The 20001-nt window shown below is 39.2% G+C and overlaps 1 protein-coding gene across 8 annotated transcripts in view; it reads left to right on the plus strand.

The window, feature by feature from the left end:
* The window catches only part of sdk2b (sidekick cell adhesion molecule 2b), a 375818-nt gene that overhangs the window by 350815 nt on the left and 5002 nt on the right, over window positions 1–20001 (plus strand). For 5 of the 8 annotated variants that reach the window (XM_055004189.1, XM_055004187.1, XM_055004190.1 and 2 more), the window contains 4 exons: window positions 660–824; window positions 970–1110; window positions 5181–5340; window positions 14565–14694. In XM_055004189.1, the coding sequence (XP_054860164.1) occupies window positions 660–824; window positions 970–1110; window positions 5181–5340; window positions 14565–14694 (596 nt within the window). The remainder of the gene's footprint in view (window positions 1–659; window positions 825–969; window positions 1111–5180; window positions 5341–14564; window positions 14695–20001) is intronic. The other 3 variants (XM_055004188.1, XM_055004191.1, XM_055004192.1) reach the window with 1 other exon arrangement.

Raw genomic sequence — 20001 nt, forward strand, 5'->3', positions numbered from 1 at the left:
AAACTGAGAGCAACACTTCGCCCTACATTTGAAAGAAGGTTAGCGAGGGCCGTTGGATGGTAATCTATAGTGTAGATTAGTATCCAGGGGGTGGTGAAGATGGTTAAACCAACCGCACTCTCACACCCCTTCCCCCTTCTTTTTCTTCTTTCGTCCAGATGCCAGGGGCCACAACTCTCTGCAGTATCACATGACTTGTTTCACTCCTCAGATCAAATGACATCAGCTTTTTTTTTCCAAAACTTTGGTCAAAGTTGGGCAGCGTGATGGATGAGCTCTGCCGCTTGTTTATGTTTGTGTGCCCCATTAAAACATTCAACCTTACATTGATATTTACAAGCAGCAAAGTGTAATAAATGATCTCTGGCAGGAATTCCATAGCAGCAGCGAGTCATCTAACACTGCTTCCTTTGAAATATGGCCGCGCCGCCGTTTATGCTGTAGATTTGGTTGCTGTAAATTTTTACAAGAGCAGGGAATTTGATGGATTGTGTAATATTTGTAGGTCTTATCAATTACCCGGGGAGCTGCCAGCAGAGCAGAGCCTTAAATCAAACAAACAAACAACCAGTTAACAATGACATGTTGACACTGTTTAAATATTTGCCTTGTTTAAATAATGCTGAGTTTCCTCTGACTCAACTTAAACTCCATTTCAGATGAGGGTTTGTGGGATATCTTAATCAAGGACATCCCCAAGGATGCGACGTCGCACACGTTCAACATGGACATACTGAAGCAGGGGGTCAGTTATGACTTCCGGGTAATTGGAGTGAACGACTACGGCTATGGCTCTCCAAGTCTACCTTCTCCCTCTATATCTGGTGAGCTTTCGTGCATTTGTTAATAGAATTGGATTTCCATTAACTTTCAGAGTTAATTAAATTCCCTAAGGTGGTTCAGACTTCACAGAAATGTGTCTATATGTTTCTAACAACCATGAATTCCAATTTCCTGTGTTTTATCCAGCCCAAAAAGTGGCTCCTTTCTACGAGGAGTGGTGGTTCCTGGTGGTGGTGGCTCTGGTGGGACTCATCTTCATCCTGCTGCTGGTTTTCATCCTCATTATCAGGGGACAGAGCAAGAAATATGCAAAAAAGTCCGAATCAGGTGAGTGCACACAATTGCACAATTAAATGGTGCATTTGACTATCACGGAGGCCTTCGTGCCCGGTGGCACCGAGGCGCAGGGAATCTGATGACTGGACATTTTCCTGTGAAACAGTAACACTTAATGGGGGGATTTAATGATTTGAACTTTTCAAATACTTAGCAGAGAAGTTTTGCGGGAGAAGGTTATATTCTAATTTTGCAGGAATCAGATCAGTGTTTGAGTGGCAGTGAAGGAGACGAGGGAGGAGCAGGAACAGGGATACTTGTCCATTCAGTGCAGCTCTGACATCAGCGGGTATTTCCCTCGGCTCAGCATTTTAGCCGTGGCTGTTTGGCTGCCAGGCCGGGGAGGGGAGGGTCCCTGCGGGTCACTGCCCATCTTTCTGACTGACAGAGGAAAAACAAGAAGTTCCTTCTCACTCCAACACAAAGACACTCTGAAAGCCTCCAGTCCCCCTCTAGGAGTCTGGCCCACTCTGCTGGACCTGCCCAGCACTATTTCTTGTTCTGTGTGTTTGCATAACCACCAGTTGACCTTAAGTAGCCCCGGAGCTACCGTGGAGGTCCTGGCCTGGCTGTAGCCCACCCCTACTCCCCGCTACTGTAAGTCTCAGGATGACTGAAAGTGTTTCTAACCTGGTGAGCGACGGTTTCTCCCAGCATTAATGTAGCGTGGAGCAGCTCTGCGAGCCTATCACTCTCACTTTACGGTGTTAGCTTTTTCATCAATCACCAGGGAGTCAAAGCAAAACAGTTATGTTATTGCCCATTCATGTGTGATTCACAGAAAATGTTTAGACAGGGAGACACGCTCATTCATCATATTTTACACGCGCTTCACTGAGTCTGTACATACACGTGTCATTTGTACTGGATTTGTGACGCTAGTCTTCATAGGAAGCGTCCTTAGTTGTCATGCCTGCAGCGTTTACCATTTTTCTCCGCGTCTAGGGTTTAGAAAGACCTACATTATTATTACCCTCACTGTGGAAGTTGTTTGCTTTGTCAGTGTGTATTTTTCTGAGGGAAATATAAGAAACAAAGCTGTTGACATAAGCCTTGACATGTTTTCAGTCCTACTTAAAGACCCCCTCTAGTAAAAATCCAGGTTTTTTACCTTGTTAACATGTCTATATGTTTTTTTTTTTTTAATATGCTAGGTCAGGGGTGTCCAACATGAGGCCCATGGGCCAAAACCAGCCCACCAGAGTGTCTAGTCCGGCCCTCAAAGTGTAAAAATTCCAGAGAAGACATTAACTGCAGATTGTAAATTAGTAAAACTATAAATTTAAAATCATTTCTAGACCATGACAAGTTGTTTTAATCATGAAGTAAAATACTAGATTGTTCATTGTTCTTTTGTCATTTTGTCTCATTTTTGTCATATTTTGTCTTGTTTTTGTTGGGTTTTTTTGTCCGACTTTTGTCGTTTTTCTCATGTTTTTGTTGTTTTGTGTTTCCCTTTTTGTCTCTCTTGTGTTTTTTGTTTTATTTTTGTCATTTTTTGTTTTGCTTTATTCGATGTTTTGTATATTGTTTTTGTCATTTTGTGGGTTTTTTGTCTCGCTTGTGTTGTCAATCTATTTTTTTGTTTTGTTTCTCGCTTTTGTCATTTTTGGTCTTGTTTGTGTCATTTGTGTAATTTTTTTGTCTCATTTTTGTCGTTTCTCCATTTTTTGTGGCTTTGTAACTTTTTGTCACATTTTTGGTCTCTTTTTTTGTTTTGTATCATTTGTCTAATTTTTTGTTGTTTTGTGTCTCGTTTTTGTCATTTTGCGTCTGATTTTTATTATTTTTTTGTCTTGTTTTTGTTGTTTTTTTTCTGACTTTTGTCATTTTGATCATGAAGTAAAATACTATATCATTCAATTCCAGGTGACTAAATGTGTTCCTTTGTAGACACTCTGTGATCTGGAAGTCGTAATGTATAAATGATAAACTGAGGCTGAATATTGCTGAAATTGAATTTATTTTTCTTAAGAAATTTCAGTTTGTTCATAATGTTTTGTGAAAAGATAATTCCTTAAATGTGAGCATTTTTGGAATGTACTTTATTGCACTAAAACAAAGGAAACATGGAGTTGTGGTTATTTATAGGTTGTTATGCTGTGATTTTACTGGTCCGGTCCACTGGAGATCAGACTGGGCTGAATGTGGAACCTGGACTCAGATGAGTTTGACACCCCTGTGCTAGATGATACATCGTGGGGGAAATAAGCAGCCACCACCACAGCTGAGTGTACTGGTGTACCTGGGTTTCATACATACCAAGCCTAAGGAACCTATCCTGTCAGCTTTCAGGAAGTGGTGTTCTGTTCCATTACTCTTCATCAGAATTGATTTTTGGTTCAAGCAATTTTGGCCAAATTACTCCAATATAACTTACCATTGAATAGCAGTCAATAGTTTTACAGTATTAAGGAGAGTTGTTGGTGTGCTTGACTTGCAACAAGTTTTGGTTGGTAAAGAAAGAGTTGGAAGAACCTTAGAGTGTCGAGTTGCATCTTGGCCAGGCAGGAAGGGGTTCATTTCATAGAAGAAAAACTTCAAAATATGAAGCTTTTAATGCTCTGAAAGGAGTTTTTAGGGGTTTAAACAATGATTAGAGAGGGACTTCAAAGAAATACTTGAACATTTTTGAGAAACAACCTTCTTTACTTTCTTGCTCAGAGTTAGATGAGAAAATCAATATCACTGTTGTAGCTGTCTGTTCAATGTACGGCTACAGCCAAAAAAAAAGAGGTTGGATTAGTTCACAAAGATTGGATACAGGCTAGCAGTGTTCTGCATGAGGGAAGCAAATCCACCTACCAGCACTTCTAAAACTCACTCATTTGCATCTCGGGGTAACTGTTTCCTTCGGCGGGGCTCACGATGCAGGAGTTTAGCGCCAGTTTTTCCCATTTTGTGCCTCCTAACAATTGAATAAAAGATCTGGTCTGGTTTCTTAGTCTGAACTGATGTTTGCCCAGATTGCTTGGTAATGAGAGGGGATGGATGGATGGATGGATGGATGGATGGATGGATGGATGGATGGATAGATCGATCGATCGATCGATCGATAGATGGACAGATGGACAGATAGATAGACTATAGATAGATAGACAGATAGATAGACTGTAGATAGATAGATAGATACGTTATTATTTCTGATGGAAATTCAAGATTTTACAAGTTAAAATTGGAATAGTTACCATTATCGCACTAGTGCCAGATCTTCTTGCCGTTGAGACTAACTTTAGCTACATTCAAAATCTATTCAAAATCCCAAACCATTTTCTAATTCAGACCAGCTTATTTTTGTTATTTATCTCGGTGCAAAATGCTGTTAGCAACATTTAGTTGTTGCACCACAACCTTCATTTTGTGTGTCTGTTTCCCCATGAGGTGACGCACTGCTCCCTAATTACTCCCTCTGCCTAAATAATCTTAACAATATCCTGAGTTGTGCCATACGCCCTTATTTTCAAATCTTTTAGTGTGTGCGTGTCTGAGTTTAGAGGGGAGAATATCTGTGAAGTTCCCCCGTATGTGTGCGATGCAACCTGATTTCAGAATCTGTTTAAAACTCCTGGAGTGAGCTGGGCCTTAGGTAGCTCAGCTATACATCTGCAGGTTCCAGCTACATATTTCATGGCATTGATCTTTAGATCTAACTCTTGACAAGAAAGTAAATAAGCATACTTCTCAAAATTATAAAGTATTGCCTACTTGAGTGTTTACTTGAAAGTAAAAACAGTCTGAAGATTTGACCTGTTAATAACTATCAGAAAGGTTAATTAACAGTAAACACAGCTTTGAAAGGAAAACCAAGTTTATAATATTACACCTTTAAGACTTGAAAGACATGCAGTTGGTAAATGATTGCATTTGCCTGAAGGACGCGGGACCAAGAGTCAACATTTCCATTTATTCAGCCGTGTTTTGATGCAGCCACACAGCTAAATAATTATTGTTTGTCTGTTTTTCATCTGTTAATTCCTTCTTTTGTCCACTCACTGATTACTCCTATTCATCAGCCCCCTGAGACGCTAACCTGTCTGTCCGTCTGGCCTGTGGTCACACAGTGTCTCTGTACGTCTGTCCAGGTAACAACTCCAACTGCAACGCCTTGACCCACGGAGACATGGTGAGCCTGGACGAGGGCCGCTTCCCCGCCCTGGAGCTCAACAACCGACGTCTGTCTGTGAAAAACTCTTTCTGCAGGAAGAACGGCGTCTACACCAGGTGAGCGATCCACGCTTAGCGAGGGGAATCAATATTTAATCTGGAGGATGCGTTTAAAATCTAACATAGGGTAAAATAATTGGGTTATCCATGGAAACTTTAACTCACACCTGAAAACATTTCAGCTCTGTGGAGTAAAAAAAACCCACTCTTGACAACTTATAAATCCACTCCTTCTGCCATGTACAGGCAGCACACAACCAGACACTACAGCTTCCCTTTTAATGAGCCTCTATATTTCTGCGGATCCGAAGCTTCACCGGTTGTGAGACCACGGTCTTGTTTAAAACCAATCACTCTGACTGACACCTGTGCTGAGAATGCTGCCGAGGCTGAGTCATAAGTCCAGTTTCAGATCTGACTGCATGCTTTGCGTTAGATCATTAGAAGTGTGTTTACGCTGCAGGTAGGAGGCGGACGCAGAGACAGCTGCTGTCATGTCGTGGAGGATGGTTGAAAAGCGTGTCGCCGTTTGTCAGCAGTGATTTTATTTCATGTGCATTTCATTTTCTCTGCAGGAGGAGGAGGATTTCGAGGAGACAGGTGCAGGAATTAGCATCCTGTGGGCTTCTGTCCATATAGCCAAAAATACATAGTTTTGTGCAGAAGAATAGAAAGAAGTGTGCAGTGTGGGTGTGTGCTTTTGTATGTGTGACCTTGAGGACAGATCAAAGCAGGAGCAGGTCTTTGAGAAGCTTCCAAGCAGCTTCCTACTACTATGTCTGAGACTTGAAGGGGAAGGCTGGGAGTGAAAGAATGCACAGATGTACGCTCAGAATCAGCACTCTTTGAACTCAGCTCGTAGCCGAGAAACCCAAATCCCAACACCTGAGCCTCCGATTATAGATTAATGCCTCATCTTGATCTCCAGTCTCAGAATACCAAAGGCAGGATGAAGTCCTGGGCCTTATACCGGGATCAGAAGTCAAACTCACTCTAAATCCCGCTGTAGTCGTTCTAATTCCGAGCCGTATCAGACAGCAAAATGCCATTTACCACTGACTAATGGAGATTTTCTCTATGTGGAGATCATTTGTTGAGAGTTTAACACGAGAGCCGATATGTGTGATCGTGAATCACACAAATCACAGGGAGGTCAGTGACTTAAGGCCTTTCTACACATGCACTCTCTTTCATTAATCTGACTGTGTCTGAACATGCCGGACTGTATCTGAATGAGCACCCTGCTCACTTTTACGTAGAAGTTGTAACAGCAATTTTACAAGGTTGGACCCACTAACAAGTCTGAACTGCATGCAGTCACATTAACCCTCCTGTTGTCTTCATTTCTGGGCACCAAAAATATTATTTCTTTGTCTGAAAAAAATCCAAAAATTCAGCAAAAAATTTCCACAAATTTATGAAAATTTGCAAAACTTTTAGGAAGAAAATTCCAATAATTCCTTAAAAGTTTCTCTTAAAAGTTTTATTTTTAAAAAATCCCCCAAATTTTGCAAGAAAATTCTTGAGCAAAAATCTTCCAAAAAAATCCTAAAAATATTTAAAGTGATTCCATATGTATCAGTAAAACTTCTAACATTTTCTTTAAGAACATTCACAAAAAAAATCAACTAAAATCCGGCAAATTTCACTGGATTTTGGTTGATTTTTATGTGAATGTTCTTAAGAAACATTTTTAACATTTCTTTATTTCCACCAAAAAAAAATGTTCAAAGATTTCCCAAAAATGTTGAAAATGTGGACATCAGAAGTTTCACAGTGAAAATGTTATTTTTCCACATTTTCAAATGACACAAGGGTTAACAGATAGACAGACAAGCGATCGACTTTGGTGAGGCTTTTTTCATATGTCATCACTATTGTTGTAATATGACATTACAGTAACATTTCAGCGCTAGTGTACTACTAATAAAAACAACACAGAGGGTGAAACACAGTTTGCTGCCAAAATCACAAAACAACCTTCTTGCCATCCAATTTTACATTGTTTACAAACTGAAATATTCATAAAAATATTATCGTATGGAAGAAAGAGTCAGAACCAGGTCAAAGTGACGAAAATCACCAATAATTAATGTAATCTGGGTTAACAGGAGTAGAAGTCTTTCCTCTGAGTTAATTGAGCATCTCCAAAGAGACAGAGTTACACACATTTTTGTGCATGAAACAACAGAAGTAACCTGACTATTTACTTAAATAACGTAATAAAATGATATTTTTTATTATACCGCTGCTGAAGTAGTGGTTAGATGATCGTCAGAGCAGCACAGTGGTGCAGTAGTTCGCATGTTGTCCTTGTGCCTGTGTTGGTTTTCTCCAGGTGCTTCCGTTTGCTGGAATGGTTACCTGGTGGTTCTACATTTTCTGTAGGTTTAACTGTGAGTTTGCATGGTTGTCTGTCTTTCTGCATTGGCAGTCTGTCCAGGCCCCATCCTATGGAATCACAGGAGTGCCGAACTAAAAGATAAATCTGTTAAAAAAATAAGGAAATACATGTGTAAATATAGAGGAATAAAAATATGGAAATGAAAAGGTAAATTTTGTCTTTGCTTTTCCCTTTTCCTTTTGTTTTTGCTTTTACTTGATGGACTGACCTGTCAATCAAGTGGCTATGGGCAGGGCTTTCTGTCTAGGTGAGTAGTCAATACCTGAATAAACAAAGGAAAAAGGGAAAAGCAAAGACAAAATTTACCTTTAAATTTCCAAATTTTTACTCATTTATTTCTGTTTTAATTATTCCTCTTTATATATACACATTTATTTCATTATTTTTCACCAATTTTTTTAAATTTAATTATTTATTTATTTATTTATTGTTTTTATTTATTCATCTTTATATTTACACATATATCTCTATTTTTTAACTGATTTATTTTTTTATTTTTTACTAATTCCTCTTCATATTTACACATTTAATTCCTTATTTTTTAACAGATTTGTTAAAAAGATTTGTATAGCAAATCGATGGATGGATTATCATCAGACATGGACAGAATTCTCAGTAATTAGAAAGTCATAATTAAACTTGCCTATTTGGGAAATTTGATAAGTTGCTGTTAATTTAGGTTTAGTCTTGAGTTTGCTCGTGCAGCATAGATCTAATCCTAACCCTCTCTTCACCACGAGGAACATTCATGGAAAGGTGACCCGTCTTTAAATGCTCGAACCTTTGGATGAAGCTGGCAAAGCTCCATATTCCATGTTTGAAAAAGGTTTTAATTTGCCTCAGCCTTAATTGCCAGTGTGTTTTTTATTGCTGAGTAGATTAAAATGGAAGCTCATAATAGTATAATGGTAAACGCTAATTCTGGTAAAATAAATCATTTAGATACCATGTTTTAAGGCATTAGGCATCAACATCTGCTGTTTGGTATCACACTAAAGGAGTCCGAATGTATTTCAGGGCTGACATTCAAATTCTAGAAGAGTTTTTTTCTGCTGTTATGATGAAGCAGGACGGATTAACGGCATCATTCCTGCTGGCTTTGTAGCATTGTCTTTGAGTATGTTGAAACCAGCTCTGACACTCTGCTTTGGGGGTTTAAGGAGGTCTCGGTGAAGTAATTCAGTGTAGATTAACGTGGTTTTAAAAACTCTTGAGTGACAAAGCTCTTGAACACTCCAGACATGTTAATGCCTCCCTCTAGGCGGCGGTGGCAACAGGAGAGCCTGATAATGAGTAAAGACCAGGGGCAGATTTGATTTCACCCCCCCTGGTTCTCGTTCCTTACCTGACATTCTGCTGACTGAATGTTGCTGCGAGAGGATTAAGTGGACCTTTCTCTATCTAAGTGAGAGAGCTGATAAATAATTTACTCTCAGCAGTGTGTGAGAGTCAAGGAGAAGGGGTGAAAGTGGGCTGAGATTCCTCGATGTTTTTAAGCAGGCAGTTTATCATAATGTCCCAGTAGGCTCACAATAGCGTTGCTTCACGTCGGCTCGGCTCTTTGTTTGGCTGCGTTATGAGGCGGCCCGCTAAGAGGACTGCTGAGGATTGCAAATTGCTGAAGGTTACTCCGGAGAGTCCTTCTGGGAGTAAGTGTAGATAGAAAATTCTGAGCTGTGTTTACAACTTTGTTGAGATGATTTCTGAGTCCAAGTGCCACTTTCAAAAACAGCACCCCTCTGGTAAAATTGACTCTGGCGTTAGTTTAACCCTCCTGTTGTCTTCATTTACAGGTACCAAAAAATAGTTTCCTTGTCTGAAAAAAATCCAAAAAATCTGCAAAAAGAATTCCCAAAATTTCTGAAAATTTGCAAAACCTTCAGGAAGAAAATTCCAATAATTCCTTAAAAGTTTCCCTTAAAAGTTTTATTTTTTAAAAAAATCACCCAAATTTGGCAAGATAATTCCTGTAAATATTTTCAAAAAATGAGTAAAAATCTTCCAAAAAATCCTAAAAATATCTAAAGTGATTCCATATATATCAGTAAAACTTCTGATATTTTCTTTAAGAACAAAAAATCAACCAAAATCCAGCAAATTTCACTGGATTTTGGTTGATTTTTTAATGAATGTTCTTCAGAAACATTTTTAACATTTCTTTTTTCCACCAAAAAATGTTCAAAGATTTCCCAAAAATGCTGAAATGTGGACATCAGAAGGTTCACTGTAAAAATATATTTTTTTTCCATGTTTTCACGTTTGACCCGCAGGACGACACGAGGGTTAAAAAAAAGTCGTCTGCATTCGTGCTAATGCAAAGTGTTGTTAGAAAAGGATGCTGGGAAATGAGCTGGGTCAAAGATGACTTGGACATGTTTTTCTTGCTGTCTGGGCAATATTCAGTAACTGTTAAAAATGTCAAACTTTTCTCGGTTTATTGCCACTAATTTACTTCATTAATTATCATAATACTGCATTCAGGATCATCAGTTGAGCACCACTGGCTGCATATAAAGATGGATGAATTGTGCATGAGCTCAGTGTGGTGCCTCCAAGCTGTCGCCATCCTGGCAGCTTCTGAATCCTCCAAACTCCTGCTGATCCAAAAATGGACAAAGAGGTGGAACATGAGTGGAAGTGAGGCATAGACTGCCATCAACAGAGGCACCCAAAGCATCCACGCCCCAAATTATGCGCAATTTTAAGCCTAAATACAATTTAAATGGGTGACTTCTACAAAATTCACCTGCTGTAGAGTCTTCATCAAAGGTTAAAATCGCCATAGAGACCAAAAGTGTTTTTGCACTAGCATGTAAACATGTTTATTTCTACTGTAAAGTTCTAATTTTAACATGGGGGTGTATGAGATTTGATTTACTTTTGGAGCCAGCCTCAAGTGGACATGGGAGGAATTGCAGTTTTTTGCCCTTTGGCGTTGACCTACTTTATTTATTTTTTTTAGCCTCACAGGTTGATTGCTAAGCACGTTTTACCAGTTTTCTGAATTATAATCTGGATTACAATCATGAAGAGAAAATAACTGCAAAATACATTCATAAGAAAAGGCAGGAGACATGAATGTATATCTTAATTATCTAACTATATACTGTGTGTTTTGCACAGACCCTTACACACTGATTTCATCCATCTTCTGTGTGATGTCATCTTATTCAGAGACTCTGCTTGGATTCCATTGATGATTTTCTACATGTTTATAATATGATCCACCAGTTATTTCCATGTATGTATGCAAGGGTAGACATACAAAAGGAATGACACCGGAAAAGATAAATGCACAAAATTTATTGAAAAGTTCAAAATATGTACTTATTATAAGTGCATATTATATAATAATATAAATATATATATTTTCAAAATATGGCATAGTTTGTCCAAATTCTCTCCAACTCTGCAGACAAATTCTATTTAGTATCCACTGGGACAGTAAATACATGAAACTGAAGCAGCTGTTTTAGGAGTGCCACTTTAAATGTCAGTACCAATTTCACTTTCTATTTTATCCTATTTTTTGCTTTGCCGTTCTTACTTTTTACGATAGTGGTCTGACATTGCAGTTTACATTGTATCATAGCAGAGCTTAATCAGAAATGATTGTAACTGATAGTTATTTTGCTTTTCGAAGAGTAAATATTAAATAATTAAATAATGGAGGAAAATTTAATAATGACAATTGACTGCGGCACTAATGTGTTTAATATTGTGTTGTTTGCTTCAATTTGTCACCGATGCGAGGCGATGTGAGCGTTCCATGGTTTATCAAAACTGAACTATTGCTTTCTCCAGGATCTACTCTGTTTAATGAGTTTTATCCTCTCATCACAGTCTTAAACTCTTTATCAAAAAAGGAATCGGCAAAGTCAGATAATGTCTGCATGAAGTAAGATCCTGTCCCAAACAGCGTCACAATATGCAGACTGGTGCTGTGCACGTTTCCCTTCTGTGCTCATGTTAAGTGAATTAACTTTAATATAACTCATGGAACTTAATTAAATTACAGCCTGCTTTGTGATTTCCCCGTGGAGTTTTCCATTTTGTCCGCTCAATCGCACCCCTGGTGAAAACTGCTGGAATTTACCCACAGCATTTTTCAGATGCTTTCCAAATATATTTATTTGGAAAAATGCTTATGCAAATGCAGCTGTGATGCATAAAGCGGCCGTGTGTGTTGCAGCAGATTCACTGGCAGCGACTGCCGGCCGACGCTGTGGCGTGGAAAGTCAACAAGAGTCAGTATGTCCCAGTGGGCTCGGCCAGACCAGCACCAATCAGCACAAACAGACGGGGGTTTGTTTAGCAGGACCAGGGACACTGGAAAATACGGAGCTCAGACACCAGGAGCTTTCTTATATGTACTCCCATATTTACTGAACCCTCGTGTCGTCCTGCGGGTCAAATTGACCCATTTTAAAGTGTGAAAATGTGGGAAAAAAATATAGATTTTCACAGTGAAACTTCTGATGTCCACATTTTCAACATTTTTGGGAAATCTTTGAACATTTTTTGGTGGATAAAAGAAATGTTAAAAATGTTTCTTAGGAACATTTACAAAAAAATCAACCAAAATCCAGCGAATTTCGCTGGATTTTGGTTGATTTTTTTCTGAAAGTTCTTAAAGAAAATATGAGAAGTTTTACTGATATATATGGAATCACTTTAGACATTTTGAGGATTTTTTTTGAAGATTTTTGCTTATTTTTTGAAAACATTTAAAAGAATTTTCTTGCCAAATTTGGTGGATTTTTTTAAAATAAAACTTTTAAGGGAAACTTTTAAGGAATTATTGGAATTTTCTTCCTGAATGTTCTGCAAATTTTCAGAAATTTGGGGAATTTTTTTTGCTGAATTTTAAGATTCTTTAGACAAGGAAACTATTTTTTGGTGGCCATAAATGAGGACAACAGGAGGGTTAAAGAAACCCTGACAAGAGCACACCATTTCAGGAGAGTTTTTTTTTCCCCCAGTATTTCGTCTTTCTCTGCTGTCATTTTCCTCCTTCCTTCTTACTTTCAGCTTTGCGGTTCACTGAGCATCTTTCCATATTCCGATACTCCACTTCAAAGATCCTCCTCACTTACACTCTTTTAGCTTCCATCTGAGAGAGACATTTGATCGCTGCAACTGCCACTAATGCTTTAATCCGTGCCGTCATCAGGCGTTACTCTGACATCCGTTAGAGTAACGCTCGAGGCTGCCGTTTGTTCGATGACCCCTTGAGCTCGGCAACACTGGGGTTTGTAATTCAGTCATAAGAGCTCAGTGGTTTGACATTCCACAGCCCAGAGTGAGGACTGAATTGGGGAATTATTCATTCCAGGAGAAAGTAGCTGAGAGCAGCCATCTCATGAGTGTCCCATGATTTCCATCAAGTTGCACTCTAGCGTGCACGCTCACACAGGCTGCAAAAAGAGATGAGCGCGCATGTGGACTTGAAAGGAAGCTCCAAATGTCTCAGACATTAGTGAGAATGAAGGACGCTTTAAGTCATCATGAGGCTGCGTTTGCTTATTTCTCACTTCTGAATTCAAATGAAGTCTGAATGATTTTTACTTTTACCTGCTATATGCTGGCGTAGCGCTCATCAAAATAGCCGCCGAAATCCAGCATCAGTATGATCAGACGAGGAAAAAGACGACGGGTTGAAAGATCAAACAGGCTGTAAACAAGTCGAAATTATTTTAAAGTATGTTTTTCTGTTTGTTTGCCTCTCGTTGACAGTGATTTTAAACACCTAAACCACCAGAAATGTTTGTAATAACCGCTCTAACTGCACACAAAAACTGGACGCTCAGCTACCAAAAGCACAAAACTAAACAAGGAAGGCAGTTTACGAATCGTGATCGATTGTCTACCTCCATTTCAGTAACACTGGGGATGTTTCATCTGTATTCAATCACTCTGTTTTACTTCACTCACATACAGAATGCTGTTATTATCTTGAGGAATGCAGTAAAGAAGAAAGAAATTGTGCCAAATTGGTATAAACTGCTGTATTTCTTTATACTTCAAACTGGTTTCAACCCTCTGAACCCCAAAAATTTGACAGACAGAAAATTGTTTTAAAAATCAGCTAAATTACCCCATTGATCCGATTTACAAACTGTAAAAACTGAAAAAATGATCAGATTATCTACTTTCCAGTGGTCCTTGCACCAGTCATCTGTCACTGACTATTCTATTGTGAAAATTATCCAAATTTAAACCTAGAATAGTTCACCAAAATCACTTTATTCTACGTCAATTAAGAATTTGTCAAAAATACATCAATGGATGTAATTACAATCTGTGAAAAAGAAATAATTCTTCATATCTCCATGCAGCTGTGAAGTTATCAGGGACTCTGCTGCAGCCAATACTTGCATGGCAAAAATTCAATGACTTCTCAGCTAAACTCGGCTGAACTGCAGGCTGTGTTCACACAGAGCAGATAGAAGATGAGAACGGAAACAAATTTAAAAATGTCAGTAGTGAAATATGTATTGTAGGGAGAGTCACTATTGATTTTTTCAATATGGGAAACACTTGTGGGCATTTGGTGAATGTTTTACGTGTTAATTGTGGATTTTTTTTCAATTTCTGTAAAATAGATAATTAAAGAAATCCAATTTTTGTAGTTTTTTGTCTTTTAAATGATTTATAACATTACATTACAACATTTTTGAGTTCTGTCTACTTCTAGCCATGGTTTTGCTGTTTCCATAGAGGTGCAGAACTTTATTTTACTGTGAGTAGAAATGGTACAAAACCTCAAAAGACACAACAGAGGGTTAAATGATTATCAAGCAATGTCAAAGCAACGTAATGGTCAACTGAGCTGTTTGGACTAAATGAATGAAGGCACTTGTTCTCCTTCCTCCAGGTCTCCTCCCAGGCCCAGTCCAGGCAGCCTTCACTACTCAGACGAGGACGTCAGCACCAAGTACAACGATCTGATCCCTGCAGAGAGCAGCAGCCTCACCGAAAAGCCCTCCGAGATCTCTGACTCTCAGGTGCAGCAGCAGTAGCAGCGATATTCTTTCTCTATGTGCTCTGATCTAACCGCACACACCAGTGTTGGCTTTATGTTTGTACTCGTCTGCGTGTGCACACCGTCATCCCCTTGAATTCGTCAGGAATTCAGCTTTGCATCGTCAGCTCTACTGTGTTTTTTATTTGTCTCTTCACGCCGTCCACCCTGGTGTCCTTTGTGTGTCATTCACCTGAATGCAACACGGAGAGATGAGAGATGAATGACTCTGCACACTACTGGCAAAGCAGTTCTTTCTTCTTTTTTTTCTCCTGGCCAGACTGTAGCCTGTGGAGAATGTCACTCAGTAAACATCCACCTGAGATCCAGGCCACTGCACTCAGCCTCAGCACTTGTTATGTAAGACAGCGGAGAGAGGGAGGGCGCTTGCTGCAAAATTTATTTCAGAGCTCGTTATGTGTTGAAAGTTGCCACTCCAGCCAGACAGAATATCCAACTTTCCTTTTCAGTGAGTCAGGTCCGAGGCGGTAAAACGTATCTCTGTGGAAAACTGGACCGGAGCGCTGGCTTTTTACCCTGGCTCTTCTTCTGTGGCCTCATTATATAATCAGAAATCTTAGTTTAAATTTTCTTGTGAACTTTTAAAGCCTTTCCTGTCAGGGGTGATAGATTACTAACAACTTAAGCTTCAGTGTCTGACTTGTGGCCTCTTCTGTGTGCAGAGCCAAACTGCTTTTGCCTCCAAATCAATAAATTGTGCTTTTCTCTCTCTCTCTTTCTATCAGTTCCACTCAGACTTTTGTCTTCGTTTCATTTTGAGTTTTTCACCCTCATTCTTTTATCCAGATGCTTTCTTGCTGTGTGTCTTCTGTGCATATATGTTGTTGCTGTTTTTGTTTATATCGCGTCCCTCCCCGGCTCGCTGTGGTTTTGGGTGAACCGTCTCGCAGTCCGCAGTCTGGTTTTGATCCTCGTCAGATGAAAGCATCAGGAGGGGGGAAGTGGTGCCGAATCCCCCCGTTTTCACTTTCAAGCTCCTCTCAGTGTTTTCTTTCATCTAGGAATTCTTCACTCTCCGCATTTCCCAAATTATCTTGGAACATCTCTCAGATAAATACGTGTGGAGTGTGAATTCCGCCCCACCAGATATCTCTCCCCACCTGGCCTTATCGCGACCTGAGTCCTACTTCCAGATCAAATGAAAATCTCCCCACAATGAATCGCTACAGACAGGACCTTTCGCTGCACCGTAACATGCCCTCAAATGAAGCATTTTGACATTTCACCACCTGTCTGACAGATCTACCACTTCTGTATTGGCTGGAACGTGGCCCTGATGCAGTAGCTGAGGTCTGCCAGCTCACTGAAGGGGTCAGCGTCAGCTTTGATGGCCTCAAACATGCAGCCTCCTGCCTGTAACCCCAGGGCTGCCTGACAGGTCACCATATCAGCACCCAGGGGCTTTGAAAACGAAAAAAAAAAAAAATCCAGGAATTTCTCTTTGAACATTTATTGAGCGGATAACCCAGAGCTATCAGTATGTCATTGTGCTGTCTGTCCTCTTTAATCCCCCGGTGCCTCCCCCAGCAGGTAGAAGTTGACTATTGTCCTCCTCCTCCTCCTCCAGAGGGAGATTTGGAGGAAGCTAACGTTGAATTGGCAGCAAGGCCACCATTACCGCTCTGCTCTCCTGCAGGTAGAGACCTATTGACGTCCTCTTTCCTGTAGAGTGCAGGCTCTCTCATTTCTCCAAGGCTGTATCTGTGGTGATGCCTTTGTGTTTCACTTAAAGCCCAAACCAGCCGAAGACAGATGATCTCATCTCTGAGTCAGAGATGGATCGTAGATTAGGCTCTCTCTGCAGAGTGGCATTCCGTGGGAGAGAAATGAAAATGTCTCCTTTCTCTCACATACTTTCTTTTTGTCTCTCTCGCTGCCTCTGTCAGTCTTTCTACACCCTCTCACTCCCCGTCTCTCCGGCTACTGGAGCTTCTTTGGCTCAGACTCAACAGACAATAGTCTCTGTAGTGTTTGGATATTCTCAAGTGCAACACACCGCCTTATTTTGATGGTTTGAAGTACGAAGCCATAACCCAGAATAAAGTAAAATGGGTCGATATATAATTGCGGGACTTATTGTAACATAGCTGACAGGTATCATAGTTGACATTTTCGCTTTTTTAGGCCTAAAATCAACCTATAACCAAACACCACATGGAATTTTAGAGAAAGATTCTTCTAAATATTATATATACAACTGAGTAAAATAGAAATGTAAAGTTATTTCTACAGATATTGTAGTAAACCTGTTGACTGCTTTCTATTAAATAAGTCAGAAAGCCTTGGAGTCTGATCAGTCTGTTCTTCAGGAGGAAATGACATCATGTGGAGCAGGTCATGTGATCTGGAATTAACACACTTCTTGGAGAGGTGTTTTTGGAATGGGGAACTTAGTGGAAAGTTGAACCACAAAACTGGCTCAATGAGACACATAGTTATCATATAAAGATACAAAACGATGAGAGACACACAAAATAACTACAAAAAGTTGCAAAATGACCACAAAACACCTAAAATTGACACAAACAGACTGAAAACGGCCACAAAGGGGCACAAAATGACCACAGAAAGACCTAAAATGGTCATAAAACAGTCTAAAAATTACCAAAAAAGAAACAAAATGAGCACAAAGACACACAAAACAGTCACAAAAAGACACATGACCACAAAAATGCACAAAATGACACAAAATGACCACAGAAAAACACAAAATGACTCAGTGAGACAGATAATTATCATATAAAGATCAAAATGATGACAGACACAAAATAACTGCAAAAAATTGGAAAATGACCACAAAAACACTTAAAATGATCACAAACAGACTGAAAATGACCACAAAAAGACAAACAAAATGACCACAAAAATACACAAAATGGCCATGAAATGGACTTAAAATGACCGAAAAAGAACTAACATGAGCAGGTCATGTGATCTGGAATTAACACACTTCCTGGAGAGGTGTTTCTGTAATGGGGAACTTAGTGGAAAGGGATTTAATCTGCTATTTTCCATATAAAATGTGATTTATTGCCAAAAAAGAAATATCTGTCATGATTATTTCAACTTATTAAAAGAACACAATCCAAACTATTTCTGAATCAACTCATTTTATTATTGTTTAGCTCATTAGAAGGTGGTTGGTATTAAATTCAGACGGTTATTTAGTTGACATTTTAGCGATATCCAGTCATTTTTTATTAATCAGTGATTGTTTCCATAATGAATAATTTTGGAATTTGTAAAGTCATGATCATAATGAACATAAAAACATTAGTTTTTTTTTACTTTTCATAAAAATGTATGCAGATATATCTCATAGAGTTCAAAAGTCTCTCAATTATAGATTGATCAAAATAATGACAGCACTAACACCCAACAAAACTTTTCATTTTTCATGCAGCAACATACATTATGGCAGTGGGGACTGGAGCTAATAAGGAGACTTCCACTCTCTCCTCAGCGATGACAATCAAAGTCAATCAATCATCAATAATTGATTAACGTCAGCATGTTTTTGGACTGTGGGAGGAAAGCCACGCATGCACAGGGAGAACATGGAAACTCCATGCAGAAAGATCCAGGGATCTTCTAGCTGTAAGGCGACAGTGCTACCCACCACGCCACTGTGCGGTCTGTAAAATATACAATAAAACAATAAAATGAACAGCAATAAAACAGCACTAAAATATAACATCTAAAAGAAATAAAAGTCATAAAATGTCACCATGCCGCTAGGTACTGAAAGCCATTTCAAACAATGAACAACTTGACTTAGATTCAGCAGGAATATGCCAAAAACATATCTTCATCTTTCCATTTTTCCACATCGATGTTGCTGAAAACACGCTGTGAATACGTCCAGCCCCCTCCAGCCCCACACATATTGTTTTTGTCTTTGTCTCTGAGGACCCCTGCTGTGTTCACTTCATCAATGAGAGCAACATAGACAGCCCCCTCCTCTCAGCAATAATCCATAACGAGAGGACAAAGGACTGACCCACTCTGTGGTATTGGGCTATGCATCACTTCTGAGGGGGAAGGGGCCCCTGCTTACCAGGAGATTGTTTCAGTCTCACATCATTATATAAACCACAGCAAGGAAAAACAATCTTTATTTAGAGGAGAAAAATAGCTAACCGTCCAAACTCTGACAGTAAATCTCATGTATTTTTAATACGTTTCCAAAATTACACCATTTATCAAGTGTAAAAACAGAAAGAAGTGTCAGATTTTCAACTTCTCAATCAGGAAACTTTACCACATCTCAGCTTAAAATAGTACATTTTCATTCAAATGTATCATTTTAAAAATCTTCTAAAAATAGTTTGTCTTGACCAGATCCTGTAAAAGTGTAAAAATTCAGCTCTCCTTGACAGAACCGTGAACCCGTTAGTGACTCAGCTGTGACCAACACTCACCTGGCAAAAAAAAAAAAAAAAACAACGGGTACTTTTTGAACTCGGCTGAACTGCAGGCTGTGCTTGCAAACACAGAGCAGGTTGGAAAACAAAGTAAAAATGCAAGTAGTAAAACATCCACAAGTATGTAGAGTGAACTGTCGATACTTTGGCAATCATAGCAATCTTAATTGCAGTTTTGTGTAAAATAAATATTCCAAAAAAGTTCATCATTCTCTCTACTTCTAGCCATGATTTGTGCTGTTTCCATAATTGTGCAGAACACACCAGAGTGAGCAAAAATGTGACAGAAGCAAAAAAAAAATCTGAAACTGCTTGGGGTTCAGAAGGTTAGAACTAGTTAATAAATAATAGACAGACAGATAGAAAATGAGAATAAACACCGACAGCATTCATGGTTTTCAGCAATCTGGGGTCAAATGTCAAAGTCCTTTGCAATCGATTGTCTCAACATTTGCCTTGTTTGCCGATAATGATTTGTATATCTCCAACAAATAGTAAATTTGACCTCTGTTTGATGCACATTCACTGTAATATTTCCCTCCTTTTCATCTTGTTCTCCCTCCTGCGTTGCTACCGATTATAAAAGGGAACAACTTTATGATACCAATGATAAAATAAACAGCTGTCAGATGGTTTTCACCAGTGGGCTCGGCCAGACCAGCACCAATCAGCACAAACAGACGGGGGTTTGTTTAGCAGGACCAGGGACACTGGAAAATATGGAGCTCAGACACCAGGAGCTTTCTTATATGTACTCCCATATTTACTGAACCCTCGTGTCGTCCTGCGGGTCAAATTGACCCGTTTTTAAGTATGAAAATGTGGGAAAATATATATTTGTTTTC

Source organism: Amphiprion ocellaris, chromosome 18 (genome assembly GCF_022539595.1).
Source record: "Amphiprion ocellaris isolate individual 3 ecotype Okinawa chromosome 18, ASM2253959v1, whole genome shotgun sequence".
NCBI classification, from domain to species: domain Eukaryota; kingdom Metazoa; phylum Chordata; class Actinopteri; family Pomacentridae; genus Amphiprion; species Amphiprion ocellaris.